Genomic DNA, 17,074 nt, shown 5'->3' with positions numbered 1-17,074 from the left:
AATTTGAGAGACTACATAGCTAGGAAATGTGAAATCCACTTAAAATAAATAGTTTACTTACCAACACTTTATATCTAATTAAATTCCTCTGACCAAAATCTCAAAATTGCATTCAACGGGTATTATTAATTTTAATAATATTTTACTAAATCAATTATACTTTAGGGACATTTGGACCGGTGTGGTCGGCCACAAAGTAGACGTGCATGACCTTTAGACAAAATGCAAATAGATAGTTAGATACCATTGTTCTATTTTATTTTTTTGAGCACATGAAATTAAATTATTGCGGGGCACGAACACGCTTTGCATCCGAAGCTTCAAATGCAAATTTGCACTGAAGTAAGCAAAGAAAAAAAAATACTGAGGTAACGTAAAGTATTACAAAGTGCTTATAAGTATTTAAAGTTTGAGACAAGTATATTTTTGGTTCACTTAAACATGTTAATGAATTTTAGACTTTTCTTTGATAACATGAATTTTACACTTCTGAATAAGAACATAAGTTAGTAAATAAAATATATGTGCAGATCTTTTTGTCTGAAAATGCTTATATTAAAACATAAATATACTAAACAAATTCCAGAGGCAGGTAAACCGGAAAAAAGTTTTGAGTGATTTAATTGACCTTCACAAACCGCATGGAACATATATATGTAAGAAACAACCATTATATAATAAAAATATTAAACTGATATATCTAGTTACACATAACTAACTATATCATGGAACAAATCACAAATACAATAATGTCTTTGTTTGAAGATATTAAGAAAATTGAAAGAAAAGCTAGGCCTGAGTGACCGCCGGTTTAATTCTTACATAGACCTTCCCTAACAGAAATAACAGAATAATAAAACATTTTATTTATTTTCTAGAAGAAAAAACAGAAATGAAAGAACCAAAAAAAATACCTAACTTGGAATACAAATAAAGAGATCACGTCGTCATCTTCAACCTCTCTGACCTGTTCTGTTCTCTTCTGTTCTGTTCCTCTCTGCTTTTTCCTCATTCCTCATCTCTGGAGCTGGAGGGTCAGGTCAACCCCCCCCCCCCTCCTTCTTCCAACCGCCGCCATGCCCTACCTCCGCCTCATTCTCCTCCTCACCGTCTTATCCCTCCTCTCTTCCACTCTCTCTCAGCCCTCTCCTCTCTCTGGTACGCCCTCCATCTCTCTCTCTCATTCAATTTTGTATTTCTTTCCATAGGTTCGGGATACCTCCAGGTTAATTTTTAAAAAAAATGTATTTCTGATTTTTTTTTAATTCAGCTATTCTGATCGACTGCGGCGCCTCAGCCTCCTCTGTAATAAACGATCGTAAATGGCAATCCGACACGGATCTCATCTCCACAGGAACATCCAAGAACGTCTCCGGACAAGTCCTAGACCAAATCTTATCAACCCTCAGATCCTTCCCTCTTACCCCTTCCGTCACTCGTCGCAAGTTCTGCTACGTCATCAGCGTCTCCCGTGGATGGAAGTACATGATCAGAACAACTTATTTCTACGGAGGAGTCAACGGAAAGGGAACTCCTCCGCCGGTTTTCGATCAGATCGTCGACGGGACGTTTTGGGGAGTTGTTAATACCACTGCTGATTATGCAGACGGTTTAGCTTCTTATTACGAAGGTGTTTTCTTAGCGCAGGGGAAGTCCATAAGCGTATGCATTGCTTCGAATACGTATACGAGTTCGGATCCGTTTATCTCGGCCTTGGAGGTTGTTAGGCTTGATGGTACTGTTTATAATTCTACTAAGTTCAAAGAGTTTGGGATGAGTCTTGTTGCTAGGCATGCTTTTGGGTACAGTGGACCAATCATCAGGTGAGTTCCTAGAGAATGGTACAGTGGTTAGAGATTGGTGCTTTGTTATAGTATGAAAGGTTGAATGTTTTTGATATGAAGGCAATGGTTTTGAACAGAGCCGATCCTAAACATAGGCAAGTGAAACAAATGTTCAAGAAATAGCTACATGGCAGTTAGGCGCTTTATATGAGATTACTGATTAGACGAGCATGTAGACCGATTTTTAGAACACCGAGTAAAACCGGTATAGAAAATTGCTCTGTTTAAGTTCGATTTACTGCCTACACCGATTTTTAGAACACTGAGTAAAACATCAATCTATGAACTCTAAATTTTAATAGAATTTACATAAGTATAGTTCCAAATTCTTTAATAAATTGTCTTTTTTTTTGACAAACTCCTTAATAAATTGTCCCAAATCTCAAGACCGGCCACACTAAGATTGCTATTGATATAACTCACCGTTTTGTTTGCTCATCCATGCAGTGTTGTTATATAGTTCAATTTTCAATCCAAACTTATTTTACCACTTGACTCACTATTGTGATTGGACTGTTTTGATCTTAAGATTTCGATTCTTCCATGTTTCAGTAGTATTATATTATTCTTTCAGCATTTTTCTTTTTTTAATCTATAAGTATTCAAATACATATGTTGCTTTCAGGTTTCCAGATGATGAGTTTGATAGGTTTTGGGAGCCATACTCTCTAAACTCGACAGTACCAAACAATCGAAAACTAGAAGTTTCTGGTTTCTGGAACCTCCCACCTTCGAGGATATTCAACACTGATCTAAGAGCTAACCAGGTTCAGCCTCTGGAGTTCACATGGCCACCAATGCCCTTGAAAAACTCTTTTTATTACATCGCACTATACTTTGCCCATGACTCTGATTCGTTGGGAGATGGATCCAGAGTCTTTGATGTCTCTGTGAACGGTATAGCGTATTATAAAGAGCTCTCTGTCTCTCCAGCTGGTTCGGTTATATTCGCAAGCAGGTGGCCGCTTGAAGGTCTCACAACGTTGACTCTAACTCCTACAAGCGGCTCAACTCTTGCTCCTCTTGTCAATGGTGGTGAAATGTTTGAGCTGATATCTCTTGGAGGGAGAACTCTTGTTCGAGATGGTATGACTGTTTAGTTTGAGAAGCCATTAGCTGCTGATAATTAACATGCTGACTTTGTGTTTTTTTTTTTAATGCAGCGACTGCTCTGAATGCTATTAAAAGAAGTTTCAAGAACGTACCGGTTGATTGGAATGGAGATCCATGTATGCCTAAAAACTACTCGTGGACTGGTGTTACATGCTCTGATGGCCCGCGAATTCGCATAGTAGCTTTGTGAGTTGGGATGTCGTCTGTGTCTTTTTTTGTTATGCATTAGTTTGAAAATTTTCTAATCCATTGTTGTTACCAGGAACTTAACTAGTATGGGACTTTCAGGTTCTCTAGCACCTCAAGTTGCCAAATTAACAGCACTGTCCTCCATGTAAGGAACCTAGACCAGTGAACAGTTAATCCTATGCATTATCGTCAACAACATTACTTGATGTTCATGTGTTTTGACAGTTGGCTGGGAAACAATTCTCTCTCGGGAAGTATACCTGACTTAGGTTCACTCAAGTTTCTGGAATCAGTGTAAGCAGATCAGTCCTATTTTTAACTACTTGTGTTGCACAATGGTGGCAATGGAACATAGTCTCATTAGCTAATCTCATTACTTTACCCTGTAGGCACTTGGAAGACAACCGTTTCGGTGGAACTTTTCCTTCATTTTTCAATGGAGTGCCACGCTTGAGAGAGCTGTAAGTTTCAGTTCTAACATTACTATATATGGTCCTGTGATTACTCTAGATGTGCATATTGTCTGCTTACGATTCTTACCTTGTAGATGTAAAAGACATAACACCTTTGAATCTTACTTTGGCATCCGCCCTTTTTGTCTTTTAGCTTTACTTTTAAAGATTCAAAGGCCATAGTAAAAAATGCACTATATGCCAATGTCCATAGCTTTACTTCAACTATGTTTCTTATACATCATTGCATTGTCAACGATTTTCTTGCCATGGGGATGAGTTTCTGACTTGGTATTTATGTTTTGTGGATCATTAGGTTCTTGCAAAACAATAATCTAACTGGCAAGGTTCCTAGCAAACTTCTTCAGAAGCCAGGGCTTGAGCTAAGGTAAGCTATCAAAACTCCAAGAGTGGTTTTCACTTTTCCCCATACAAATCTGACATTTGAGTTAGCTAATACAACTACTCTCTGATGCTTTATTACTCCAGGGTTTCTGGTAATCCCTTTTTGACTCAACCACCACGTTGATTCAGCCCTTTTAAGAAGAAGACGACAGTGATTTGAGTTTGTGTTATAGTTTTGTAAATTAGAAGCCTCACGTGTACAATCCTACTTTTAACATATCTCTTTTAATGCTTCATTCTTTTAACACTTACTTTGGGGGACAAGGGATTACTGATTGCATATGTTGTGTAATGAATACAAAAAATTGTATTATGAGTATTTGTGATAAACAGAGTTTATGTGTGTTTCCTCTATTGAGGTCAGTGTGATGATTCTCAATTCTCACCTGGAATCAGACTTTTAGAGATTTTTTTGGGGGATAAAATATCTATCAATATGCCAAATAAGATGTCATAAGAGTACAAGAGTAGTGTGAATAAAGAGAGCTGTAGTCTGTAAAAAGTGGAGCCTAGTTCCAAAATGGTGAAGCAGACTCAATTAGTGCAGAGAAAAGTAAATTTTAGAAAACATTTGAATCTTGCATGTGCCCATCAGTCTTTTTCATCATCATTAACTAACAAACAGATTACTCTGCTCTTTCTATCTCATGGCTCATCATTTTTGTTTTTGTTTTTGACATTTACTCTTTTGTCTCCAACATTTCACATCTCAACATACAACAAATCTTAATCACATCTTCATTTGTTGATAATGACATGCTTTTGGATCCATAACAGAGGAACATATTACACTCTCACACATTAGAATCTCATAAAACAAAAACAAATACACCTAAAAATGCTTAATCACAAGCATTAGAGTTACATATCACATGAGAATCCGAACGAATAAACTAATAAGCTTGTGTCAGATAAAAAGATTCAAACTTTTCAAGTGCGTTTCTCTACTCTCTTCTTCTTAAGCCTAAGCGGAAACAGAGGAGGCAATGGAACAGAGGATTTAGAAGGAGTGCAAACAGGGACATGAATCATCGGCCTTATCCTCATGCTCGTCGATCTCGTCCTCTCTAATCCTTTCTTGCCTCTCTTCCCTTCTTTCTCCTCTCTCTTATCCTCAAGCGAGCTCGATGATGACGTGGACGACGACGGAGACAGAGACGACCTAGTGTTCCTCTGTTTCTTCAACCGCAAAAGCTCTTTCCAAAGAACTGTGCACTTCGGAGGACGAGGAGATGGATCTTCATCTATAAACCAACTCACTCTGTTCTTATCATAATCGTTACTCTTCATCGTTGCTTCCACTTTACGATTCTCTTCTTCTTCTTCTTCGTTTGTCTTCAAGCTAACGTTTTTAAGCTTCTCTGAGTGCTTTTCTTGCCAGAAAGGAAGCAACTTTCCTTCAGAGAAGAGTTCGTCGGCGGTATGCATCCTCTGTGGACTCGCATTCTCAGACAAGAACTCAAAGTCGGAGACTTTCACTGACCCTTTGAAGACATCTTTCTCTAGCTCTTTACAGTGTACGGGGTTGATGCAGATGAAATCTCCACCGTCTGAGAAAGAGATACGAGGTCCGATCAACGGTGGTGATTCAGTCTTTGAAACCATATCAATCGTGCTATAGACGTGTGGCTGAAGGAGACAATATGCAAATGAGAGAGAGAGAGAGAGAGGTCTTAAAAGGAGAAACAGAGTGAATTTATAAATTAATTATTGATTATAATTAAAATGAGTTTAGAATTAGTACTAATGAGGAAGAAGACCACATGGACACGTTAGGGGGAGACACAAGGAGACAAATTACAGACAATGTAACTAGAGTTATGAGTTTTAAGAGTATTAAAGATTTTAAAAGTATAGAGACCAGCCATGCAATTGTAGAATTATAAAGTAATTAAAATCTTGCAGCGATCGAGATTGAATTTGTAGGAAAAGAATGGTCGGTCAATGGGAGTTAGGACTTAAACGAGAGAGTGCATGAAGGAGGGTAATAAACAGCTAACGATGTATGGTCGGTACATGATCATCGTGAACAGCCAATTACACTTAAAATATCTTACCAACTCACAATAATCTACTACCATTTCAATTCCATCCTTTATATTGGATCTCGTATATGAGTTATGGTGGATGCAAGAAAACCAAGAAATCTTTACAAATCAATGAGTCAAAGTAGGTGTGGTTGTCTCAACGGGAAGAGATATTAAGCTAAGGAAATCAAAATCTGAATAATCAAAAAACTTCCACCTTAATTACTGTCATACAATGAATACAGTTATCACAGATCGATGTATCAAAACTCTTTATTCTTATGTTTTATCTATCCTTGCATGAAACTTTATTATAAAATAGCATACTAGCTCTGTAAATTCTAATACATTTTAGATAAGCAAAAGCAATCCATATAACATCACTACAATAGTCATGACCAGACTACGCATTTGTTATATAGTGTCTGGAATCATTTGCATCCTCTTCACCACCTTTATGATCACTTTGGTTCTTGCGCAAACTGTGTTCAAACCAAAACATCCTATACTACAAACCGTGTCTTCAACTGTCGAAGACGTATCCACATATGTATCACCAACATTTGATGTCCAGCTAAATTTTACTCTCACACTTCAGATGCTAATGACGAATCCCAACCTTGCAGATTTTGAATACAAGACGGTGGAGAACTTGGTTTATTACAGAGATATTCTAGTGGGAAATCTCACTCTTCCTTCGACTACACTCCCAGCCAAAGGCTCAGCGCTTTTGCCATGTCCTCTAGTACTTCAGATCGATAAATTTGTTGCAGATTTAGGTGACATTTTGCAAGATATATTGCAAAGAAAAATTGTGATAGAGACCAAGGCAAATATGCCGGGGAAAATCACAGTGTTGGGAATCTTTAAGGCACATTTAAATACAGTATCGCATTGTAAACTCGTACTTAGCTTTCCTTCAATGGAAGTTGAGATGCAAGTGTGTGAGCTTGACACTAAGCTATAAAACGCTGATGTTTTCTCAGGTGAACATGTTGAAGGTTAGTAGGGAAGAGTTCCTCTTCATGTAATCATATTGTTTATTTTTTCATTTCATTTTGATCTTGATGTTTGTTTAAGTTACTTCCACATGAATTCAAAGTGATAATAAGGAAAAGAATGTGTATGGTTATCTCCCTGTGCAAAGAGAAAAATCTAAACTTTTAAAGAAAGAAATAAACAGTTTAAGTTGTATATTGGGTGAATTGTGAAGTAACCAAATGATAGAATAGTTATATGCAATTAGCTGAGTATACATATTACATAAAATTATTATGAAACGTTCAAAACAATTTTATCGAATATGTGATTCAGAAATTAGTGGGGAAAGAAAAGACAAGATCATTATCCAAAAGACCAAAACAAAACAAAAATGATTTACAGACCATACAATAACCGTAGATCTCGCCTCTGCTATTTTCGAAACACAATCCCATTTTTAGACAAGTTTGGATCTCAGTTTGGTCTGTGACTCTGTGACATGTGTTATAAATACGTGATCTCCTTCATCTTCTATCCAACATTATCTGTTTATTTCAACCAGTGTCTCCTTCAGTTCCCTTCATGTTTCATCTTTAGCTTACGCATACACACAACACGTATACAAACACTTCGAGATAAATTAGGTTTGAGTGGTGGTGTTTGATCGAACATGGCTGTTGTTGTATCGTCAAGCGGGAATGCTCCGGCTTTCAAAGCCAAGATGACTGTCTATGTCTTTGTCTGCGTTGTGATTGCCGCTTTTGGCGGTTTGATCTTCGGTTACGACATTGGAATATCCGGTCTACTCTCTGTCTCTGTATCAGTATTCATCTTAGTTACCTGTTCTTGGTTTTTTTTCTAAGCTAACGTTAATGATTTTAAAGGTGGAGTTACGGCGATGGACGATTTCTTGAAGAAGTTTTTCCCCTCGGTGTGGGAGAAGAAGCAGCACGTTCACGAGAACAATTACTGCAAGTATGATAACCAGTTCTTGCAGCTATTCACATCGTCTCTTTACCTAGCCGCCCTCGTGGCCAGCTTCTTGGCTTCAGCCGTATGTTCCAAACTTGGAAGGAAGCCCACTATGCAGTTTGCTTCTATCTTCTTCTTGATCGGTGTCGGGCTAACCGCAGGAGCCGTCAACATCGTCATGTTGATCATTGGAAGAATCTTGCTTGGCTTCGGTGTTGGCTTTGGCAATCAGGTAGACATAATAAAAGCTTTCTTGCGCAGCAAGATATCTTGAAATGACCTAACATTGTTGTATGAACCTTAAATTTTCAGGCAGTGCCGCTTTTCCTGTCGGAGATTGCTCCGGCGCAGCTCAGGGGAGGTCTCAACATTGTATTCCAGCTCATGGTCACAATAGGAATCTTTATCGCCAACCTAGTCAATTACTTCACTGCCACGGTTCACCCTAACGGATGGCGTATCGCTCTCGGTGGAGCCGCGATACCCGCAGTTATCCTCCTCTTCGGTTCATTGATCATCTGCGAGACTCCTACAAGCCTCATCGAGCGCAACAAGAACGAGGAAGGCAAAAAAGCCCTAAGGAAGATCAGAGGAGTTGACGATATAAATGAGGAGTATGAATCTATCGTCAATGCCTGCGAGATCGCGAGTCAAGTCAAGGACCCTTACAGGAAGCTGTTAAAGCCAGCGAGTCGCCCGCCTTTCATCATCGGAATGCTTCTTCAGCTTTTCCAGCAGTTTACAGGAATCAATGCCATTATGTTCTACGCACCGGTCTTGTTCCAGACCGTTGGCTTTGGAAGCGATGCAGCTCTTCTCTCTGCGGTTATCACCGGAGTAATCAATGTTCTCAGTACGTTCGTGGGGATTTACCTCGTCGACAGAACTGGAAGGAGATTCCTTCTTCTCCAATCTTCCGTTCACATGCTTATTTGCCAGGTAGGTTTCTTGATCCACAAGTAATCCACTAAAACTTTAAAAAAAAATCTTGAAGTAGGTATCTTGCTTCACAAGTAATCCCTCTAAGACTAACAAACTCTTGTAACAGTTGATCATTGGAATCATCCTAGCAAAAGACTTGGGCACCACGGGAACACTAGGGAAGCCACAAGCCTTAGTGGTTGTGATCTTTGTGTGTGTTTACGTGATGGGTTTTGCTTGGTCATGGGGTCCTTTAGGGTGGCTAATTCCTAGCGAGACGTTTCCTCTAGAAACTCGAAGTGCAGGGTTCGCTGTTGCGGTCTCGTGCAACATGTTCTTCACGTTCGTGATCGCGCAGGCTTTCTTGTCGATGCTTTGCGGGATGAGGTCGGGGATATTCTTCTTCTTCAGCGCTTGGATCATTGTGATGGGACTGTTTGCGATGTTCTTCATACCGGAGACTAAAGGAGTGCCAATTGATGAAATGAGGGAGAGAGTGTGGAAGCCACATTGGTTCTGGAAGAGGTATATGCTTGCTGAGGATGATCATCAGGACGTGGAGAAGAGAACTTAATGAAAGAAACCATACGTCTCTTTGTGTGTGTGTTTTTTTTTTCCTGTTTTTTTTTCTTGTTGATGTTTGAATTCTTTTGTTACTTCTTTTGTTTCGTGGGAACATATAGTGTAATAAGACCAACTTGTTGATTCAAGTTGGGTATTTTATCAATGAAACTCCATGAGAATTTACCTCACAATTTATAACTTATGTACAATTTTATGTTTTTTGTAGTATAATTCTGTGTTGTCCAACAACAAATTTGGGTGTGTTAGTGGGATTTAGATTTCTATAAAGTTTGTTAATTTTAAAAGTTGAAAGATTTATTAAATTTAAAAAGAATTGTAGAGAATTTTGTATATTATAAAAATTCATGAAAATAAAGTAATGTAATGATTTTAAGAATTCAAGGAAAACTAGTAGTATTTTCAAAATCTTGTTTTATGATTTAAAATGTTAAGAATTTAATTTCCAATAACACTTACTTTAATAGATTTGTATAATCATTAAAATCAAAACTTTTTGAATGACAGATGATTTTGTATAAAATTATAGAATCATCAAATCAATAACACTAAATTTTAATGAGAATGTAAAAAAATCTGTAAACCAATAACATTAAAATTGAAAATTCTAAAACTCATTATTAATCCAATTCCCACTAACATCCCCAAAAAGTAGAATTCTATGTTTCATGGAGTTTCATTGAGTAACTTATAAACTGTGAGGAAAATTTTCATAGAGTTTCATTGATAAAATAACTAACATGAATCAGCAAGTTGGTCATAAAACATGAATCATAAACTTGTGCTGATACCAAGATTCATCACTCACTACCATGTTAAATGCAAAAGCATAAAATACTAAAGGGACTGCCATCAAGTTTCACAAGACACATGATCAAAAAAGAAAAAATATAGCAAAACAAGACGAGAAAAAGAAGTTTATGTTGGTGAGGAGCAAAACTTTTCTAGTCAGGAAGAATTTGCTCGTTGTCTGCATCTCCTTCTGTCTCAATGGTAGGCTTTGAAGGTCCAGCTCCAGGAGCTTGCTTCTTCTTGATACCACTCACTATATCATCAATCCTCAGAAGCATACACGCCGCTTCAATCGCTGTCTTAAACGTTTGAGCCTTCACATTGTACGCATCCCATATCTAATCACAAAGATTCAAAGTGTTAAAACAAAGTCCCAAGAAACAATAGATTCACCACAAAGCAAAGCTTTCTTTATTCTTACCTTGCTCTCTTTCATGTCAGCTATTGCACCAGTGTTTCCATCGATTCCAGTCCAGGCATTCTCACCATTTGCATGCTAATACCAAAAAACACCAAAGATTCAATCAATGAGAGAAAGATATGTCAGGTAATGAAAAAAACAATGGTAGACGATAGATACCTTTCCTTGCAAAGCTGTCATTGTTCTGATCACGTTAACTCCACAGTTCTGAGCTAGAGTACGCGGAATAGCCTCAAAAGCTATAGCAGCTGCTTCATAAGGCCACTGTTTTCAAATAACAATCTGATTAAGAGACCACATTGCGAGTTTTTTTAAAGATCTTTAAAACTATAGCCAAACCTTTTCGATTCCTTCAATTGTTGCACTCTTCTGTTTTAAAGTGGCAGAAACGGTTAACTCAGTGGCTCCACCACCAGGAACAAGCTTTGGGTTCTTGATGATGTTTCTTGAAACAGACATTGCATCCTGAAGGTTTCTTTCCACTTCGTTGAGAAGATCTTTACTCGGACCTCTCAAGAGGACAGTACACGCTTTTGGTTCTTTGCAATCAACAACGAAGGCGAAGAAATCATCTCCTATCTTCTTGACCTCAAACAAGCCAGCGCCAGTACCAACATCAGACTCTTGAAGCTCATCAGGCCTGTTGACAATCACAGCTCCACACGCCTTTGCGATTCTGTTGTTATCCGTCTTTCTCAGCCTTCGGATTGCACTAACTCCAGCTTTACTGAAGTAGTGACATGCCAAGTCGCTGAGTCCCTTCTCTGTGATGACCAGATCGGGCTTGAACTTGAGTATCTGCACGCAGATGTTCTCGATGTACTCCTCTTCGAGCTTCAGCAGGACTTCCCAGTCCTCTTCTCTGACCAGCTCGGCATTCGTTTGGTTTTCACCTTTCTTGTACTCGAGTGGGCAGTCAAGAAGGATGATCCGTGGGTTGACGATCTTTCTCTTCATTTTACCGGGAGCTACTACGTCTTTGTTGAACATGACTCCTTTGAGAACTTTGGAGTCCTCCAACTGGCCGCCGGGAACCTTCTCAACCTTGATGTATTTTTTGATATCAACTTCCCTTAATCCTTGTCCGAGATCAACACCAACGATAGTGGTGGCGTCAATAGCCAAATCCTATAAGAGCCACATAAAAAAATCCGTTTAGGACCTTGAGCATAATACTCTGTGACAATCCATTACACAGCCTCGAAACAAGCTAAATAATGTGCGATCTTTGAGAGTGCAAATGTGTTTGTGCTTATAAGCTTACGGTGTGACGTATAAGAAAAGATATTTACTAAGTAAACTCACAGCAATAAGATCTCCAAACTGGCTGGTGAATTTTGTTCCTATGCAGCTCTTGACTAATCCTAGTACGGTTGCACCTGCAATAACAATACATTTTCGTATCAGTAAACATGAGTAAATAGTCCATGACCAGGAAAGAAAAGTCATCTACCATGTCTGAAAAATATCAAAAGAAGAAGAAGGAAGAAGTGGACTTACGGTCATTGACATCGATTGACATGGCGATCTTGTCAAGAACAGCAATGGCATCCTCGAGAGCCTTGATATAAGCTGCAGTTAAGAAAAAAATTATTCAAATGAAAAACAAGTAAAAAAACTACAACACTGTGGAAGAGTAACAAATCATACGGCAAGTATACCTCGGCATATGACTGTGGGATGGTAACTCTTTTCAATGAATGCTTCAGCAACATGTAACATTTCACCAGCTGTTGGAATAAAAAAAATCAGTGACAGTATAAGCAGCAAAAAATATGTTGCTCTAAGAACAGATGCACACTACTTTTAAGTATAAAATCCACAATAAAACATCACATCACTGCCTTTTACACTGATCTTTAAAACAAACCTAGTGGTAGACAATAGTTTCAACAAAGGAGTCATCAGATATTTTGTACATACCAAGAACAATAACAGATGTAGTCCCATCACCCACTTCTTCGTCCTGCGTGCGGCTCAACTCAATCATCGACTGCAATCAAAACACAGAGAAGAAAAACATATCAGAAAAAAAGAACAATGAGAAGACAACAAGAACGTTCATGAAAAGGGAAAAAGGTGAAACCTTAGCTGCAGGGTGAGCAACATCAAGTTCACGCAAAATAGCATTCCCATCATTGGTAACAATAATCCCTGTAAAGATCCAGAAACAAAGAGTTTACCACATTTAAAACACCATAACAATAGAAGAAGAGAACGGATCCAAGAATCAAAAAAAAAAACTCAAAACAAATAGTAAAATCCACAATAATATTTAGGTTTCTGCATAGATAATAAACCTAACTCAGAAAGTGAAGCAGAGTAGTTTCAAGAAGCATAAACCCTTACACCTAATAAAGGGTTTATGTATAGCTAACTCAGAGACTGAAACAGAACAGCTTAAACAACTAAAGAGAACTACAAATCTGTAAAGATTGGATCTTACAGAGGTATAAACCTTAAACCAAATAAAGGGTTTATGTATAGCTAACTCAGACACTGAAACAGAACAGCTTAGACAACTAAAGAGAACTACAAATCTGTAAAGACTCAACCTTTCAAAAGGCATAAACTTTAAACCTAATCTTCCTCTCTTATAAGATCTACAGAGAAGATTAAAAAAAAACAGTAATAAGAAGAAGCAAAGTACCTCCACCAGCATCAAGAAGCATCTTCAACATTGAGCGTGGACCCAATGTGGTCCGGATGACATCAGCCACAACCTGTAAACATAGTGAAAACCAATGATTCAAACCAGAGAACGAACTAACAACCAAACACAAAAAGGAAAGGACTTTATTTATATACCTTGGAAGCTTGAATGTTCCCATGGTGAACCTTCGTTCCAGATTCACGCTTCAAAGAGTCCTCTGAAACATTTTCACGAAGCGGTAAGTGAGAGTGTAAAGAAACCTAATAGAGATTCAAAAGAGACGAGATCTGAAGGTGACTTACTGAGGACGAGAACCGGAGCGTTCATGATGTGTGCGATCTAAGAGTGGGTTGAAGGATCGGAGAAGAAGACGGCGAGGGAGTAGATTTTGAGAAGCGGAAGAAGCTCAATGAGAAGGTTGAAGAGATGCTTATTAGTGCTGCTTCGCGGCTCTCCTCGCTCTCCTTTTTATTAGTCTTCAGGTTTTTAAAAGCCCAAATCTTAACAAAGCCCATAGGCCCATTTGTTTTTTGTGGCTTCGAATTTTCTTGTTGATCGACGAAACAATTGTGAAAACTGTTTTAGGAAGACGTCTTTTCCAAAAAAAAAAATTATAATGCGGTTATGAACATTTTTTGGATTATTGTGAAGTTTTGGGTTGATTTGAAGCCCGTATCATCTTAATTATAAGATTTTTTAGAAATCTTCTTAAAAAAATTATAATGTGCGGTTATGAACATTTTTTGGATTATACTAGGGTCGGCCCGCCCTACGGGCGGGATGTTTATTTTGTAAGTTGAGATTTAAATTTTTATAGATGTATAATTCTATTTAAAAACTTTTAGCATTACATGTCATATTTTAGTTATTTTTATTTCAGTGTTGTATTCATGTGATTAATAGAAAGAAATCACAATGGTCTACTGTTGATTTTTTCTCACTACAGAAAATTTTAAAATTAATATATTTAATGTATTTTGAAGTTAATGTACTTTTTAAATTAATATATCACAGTCATATAATTAATGTATTTTTATCTTTTTCATAACATAAATAATTTATAAACTGAAATATTTCATTAAAAAGGTAAATATACATTTATAATAAAAATTATTACGGTCACATGAGGTTAAATAATTTAGAATTATGATTTAGAGTTAAGTGTGAAAATTTGGTAGTGAGTTTTAAATTTTTAAAAAAGGTTGCTAGGGTGTGACAGATTTGATCCATCAAATTCCCGCGCATAGCGTGTGCAACTTGACATATAGTTTAAACCTTGGTTTAAGACATGAAGTCTACTAATGTTAGTTGGTTTATTCATTAAACTAATTTGGATTTTCGTTTGATCTATTCTATCGCCCAATTCTAAATAGCATGTTATTGTTGCCACTGGCCCAATTCTAAAGAGACTATCACGGGTGTTTTCAAAACCTCAAACCAACACTTATATAACATTAATGAAACGGAAGTTTGCCTTTGAGAGGCAGTGAGATCCACGCGCTCAAACTTTCTCTCCCAAATCTAGTTTTATCTTTACGACAGGGTTCCGGTGCCGGTTCGTATGGAGGTCTCCCACCATCCCTTTTCCTTCGGACTTCGCTTTACATGATAGAACAGACGTGGCTCAGTCTATCGGAGGAATCTGGCTTCTCTCTCCGTGTGTCGGTGGAACCATTGGTGCGGCGGTTCCCTAAGAGAGCTCTGGGACTCTGGTGACCATGTCGGACCCTGCTAGTTGGTCATTGGGGTCTTGGGGTTCATCCCGATTGTTGTGAGTTTGATTTTTGTTGACGGCGGACCTTACCTAGTAGTCGCGGTTCGCTGGGATCTGTAACCTCCGGTGCGAAAGATGCTTTTTACCGGCATGATTGAAGACGTGTAGATCCTCGGCCCGTGGGAAGGCGAGCTTCAACTGCGGCGGCTAGGGTTCTTGGGATTCGGATCTCCCCCTTGGGAACCAGCGTTGGTGGCCGTGGGACAGCTCCGACAGTGGTTATACACTGAAGATACACCATCAACGAACCGTTCTGCTGGTTTTGGACACCCGGCTACGGCGGTTGTGGATTTGGAATCTACTGGAGTTCAATCGGAGCGGGTAGTAATGCCCTTTTGTCTTCTTTCCCTCCCCCAATTTGTTCTCTCTTTGTTCTGAGTTGTTCATTGTTGTTAGATTTTGTTAAGCTTCTCCTCGTAATCTAGGATCTACCGTTTCTCGATTTACAGGAAACGTCTTTGTTCTGATGTTTCATTTTCAAAGTAAAGATATTAATGAAATATTTTATTTAGAAAAAGAACATTAAAGAAAAGTTGTGTTTTAGTTTATGGACAGGTGTCGACACCAGAGAGCATGACTTTTTGAGGTGGACAGTGACGTGGATACCCCAGGAGTGAAGCAAACATTTTTATATATATATAGATTATGAAGTTTTGGGTTGAAGCCCGTAACATCTTTAATTATAAGATTTTTTAGAAATTTTACGGTTCATATTGTGGAAGGTAACTTCTCTATGGTAAAGAGAGACAACATTTTATGGATAAAATCTTGATCCGATTTAGAAAACAGTTAAACGATTCTATGTATAACTGGAGGAGATCTCAAACCGAAATAGAAGGTTACTAGTGTAAATCTATCGTGGGATGGATTTTTGATCTAAACACGCAAGGATTCACTGTGGTCAATTGCACCAACTGATAGGTTTCATGATCCTTTCTCTCTATTTCTCAGTGAACCGATAGAAGAATAACCTAGCTACGTTTGTCAAAAATCATCTCTTATATCGATAAACCTTCTAGGAACGAAGACAGACAAAAAAAGTTCCAACATTCTTGCCTCTAACAGCTTATGAGACTTGCAACGTCACCTCCGGTATGTATCGCTTGACCAAGACACTTGATAGAGTTATCCAACGTCTAGATTGAAAAATAACAACACTTGATAATAATGCTAATACTTTTTACATGTCTTATATAACACATATCATGATAGATATATAGCACTGTAATTTTGGTGATAATTAGTCAAACATATCAATGCTTGGATAGTTTTATTATAGATAACAGCAGCCTCCTCGAGTGAGAAAAAGAGACAGTAAAACGAATGGAGTTGATGTCATGGATTATTGCGATGGAATTTATCCATGTATATAAGAATATATTAATATTTGAGATAAGTGAATGTCTTGCCACCATCTCACGAGCTCAACACCCAATTTATAATCGACAACTTGCAACGCACGTGCTTTATTATTTCAAATAAATATTCACATTTTGTGTGTTTAATAAGACCGTATTTTAGTGGTTAGGGCACTTTGATTAAGTGGCTCTGCACTAATATGTTTTTATCTTCCAACTTCCAACTTACCAAGAATATTTTGGTCACTCTCCTCATGATGTATACGCAGCCATCACTTACATTCTTATGTATTTTGAACTAGTTGATCATATTTAAAAACGAATATATTGAAATTTCAAATCTCAATATGTCGTGTAATCCAATATATAGTTAGTATTATATATTGTGTTAAAAAAAGGTTAGTATTATATACCAAACAATCACTATTGACTTGTATGATATATGGATAGAGCACTCAAACAAAATTGAACATTTACATTTCGCCTCCTTTTTTGAAACTCCAAATTGTGGATGTCATCAGCATCAGGTCAGTTTATCCACTGAGGCAGGGCCAGGTGAGCTACTTATATGTTCGATTATAAACCTTTTG

At 37.8% G+C, this 17,074-nt stretch overlaps 5 protein-coding genes across 5 annotated transcripts; 3 read left to right on the top strand and 2 right to left on the bottom strand.

Annotated features, from left to right (window-relative positions):
• The first annotated feature begins 767 nt into the window (after nt 1-767).
• On the top strand, nt 768-4,382 carry LOC106429248 (putative leucine-rich repeat receptor-like serine/threonine-protein kinase At2g14440). The gene is made up of 9 exons (XM_013869989.3): nt 768-1,158; nt 1,271-1,823; nt 2,470-2,930; nt 3,008-3,143; nt 3,220-3,291; nt 3,372-3,440; nt 3,536-3,607; nt 3,915-3,986; nt 4,088-4,382. Exons 1-9 carry the CDS (start codon nt 1,077-1,079, stop codon nt 4,125-4,127), a joined length of 1,557 nt encoding a protein of 518 aa, XP_013725443.2. The 5' UTR covers nt 768-1,076; the 3' UTR covers nt 4,128-4,382.
• Nucleotides 4,383-4,718: 336 nt separating this feature from the next.
• On the bottom strand, nt 4,719-5,644 carry LOC106369306 (the record flags this gene model as incomplete). The annotated part of the gene is made up of 1 exon (XM_022692328.2): nt 4,719-5,644. A coding segment is annotated over one exon (711 nt), but the record flags the coding sequence as incomplete, so codon positions are not given.
• Nucleotides 5,629-7,336, top strand: LOC106429239. Its single transcript, XM_048762206.1, has one exon. The coding sequence runs from the start codon at nt 6,425-6,427 to the stop codon at nt 6,995-6,997; it is 573 nt and encodes a 190-aa protein (XP_048618163.1). The 5' UTR covers nt 5,629-6,424; the 3' UTR covers nt 6,998-7,336.
• Nucleotides 7,337-7,546: 210 nt separating this feature from the next.
• LOC106429317 (sugar transport protein 6-like) lies at nt 7,547-9,676 on the top strand. The gene is made up of 4 exons (XM_048762072.1): nt 7,547-7,811; nt 7,896-8,215; nt 8,296-8,922; nt 9,032-9,676. The coding sequence occupies exons 1-4, from the start codon at nt 7,682-7,684 to the stop codon at nt 9,476-9,478; spliced, it is 1,524 nt and encodes a 507-aa protein (XP_048618029.1). The 5' UTR covers nt 7,547-7,681; the 3' UTR covers nt 9,479-9,676.
• Nucleotides 9,677-10,182: 506 nt separating this feature from the next.
• On the bottom strand, nt 10,183-13,819 carry LOC106352790 (T-complex protein 1 subunit gamma). Its single transcript, XM_013792423.3, has 12 exons — nt 13,655-13,819; nt 13,508-13,569; nt 13,350-13,422; nt 12,786-12,853; nt 12,623-12,692; nt 12,361-12,429; nt 12,200-12,271; nt 12,005-12,078; nt 11,039-11,827; nt 10,859-10,963; nt 10,700-10,774; nt 10,183-10,616 (listed from the first exon to the last, which is right to left on the bottom strand). Exons 1-12 carry the CDS (start codon nt 13,677-13,679, stop codon nt 10,431-10,433), a joined length of 1,668 nt encoding a protein of 555 aa, XP_013647877.2. The 5' UTR covers nt 13,680-13,819; the 3' UTR covers nt 10,183-10,430.
• Between the last annotated feature and the right edge of the window lie 3,255 nt (nt 13,820-17,074).

The sequence above is a fragment of the Brassica napus genome, chromosome A1 (assembly GCF_020379485.1).
Source record: "Brassica napus cultivar Da-Ae chromosome A1, Da-Ae, whole genome shotgun sequence".
NCBI lineage: Eukaryota > Viridiplantae > Streptophyta > Magnoliopsida > Brassicales > Brassicaceae > Brassica > Brassica napus.
This window is presented reverse-complemented; position numbering and strand designations above follow the sequence as displayed.

Coding starts and splice junctions, on each gene's coding strand:
- LOC106352790 (XM_013792423.3), bottom strand. CDS start 13,679: ATGAACGCTCCGGTTCTCGTCCTCA. Junction 13,570..13,654: donor CGCTCCGGTTCTCGTCCTCA/GTAAGTCACCTT, acceptor AAAATGTTTCAG/AGGACTCTTTGAAGCGTGAA. Junction 11,828..12,004: donor AGTTTGGAGATCTTATTGCT/GTGAGTTTACTT, acceptor TGGCTCTTATAG/GATTTGGCTATTGACGCCAC.
- LOC106429317 (XM_048762072.1), top strand. CDS start 7,682: ATGGCTGTTGTTGTATCGTCAAGCGGGAATGCTCCGGCTTTCAAAGCC. Junction 8,216..8,295: donor GTGTTGGCTTTGGCAATCAG/GTAGACATAATA, acceptor TTAAATTTTCAG/GCAGTGCCGCTTTTCCTGTC. Junction 8,923..9,031: donor TTCACATGCTTATTTGCCAG/GTAGGTTTCTTG, acceptor CTCTTGTAACAG/TTGATCATTGGAATCATCCT.
- LOC106429239 (XM_048762206.1), top strand. CDS start 6,425: ATGACCAGACTACGCATTTGTTATATAGTGTCTGGAATCATTTGCATC.
- LOC106429248 (XM_013869989.3), top strand. CDS start 1,077: ATGCCCTACCTCCGCCTCATTCTCCTCCTCACCGTCTTATCCCTCCTC. Junction 3,608..3,914: donor GTGCCACGCTTGAGAGAGCT/GTAAGTTTCAGT, acceptor GTGGATCATTAG/GTTCTTGCAAAACAATAATC. Junction 3,987..4,087: donor AAGCCAGGGCTTGAGCTAAG/GTAAGCTATCAA, acceptor TTATTACTCCAG/GGTTTCTGGTAATCCCTTTT.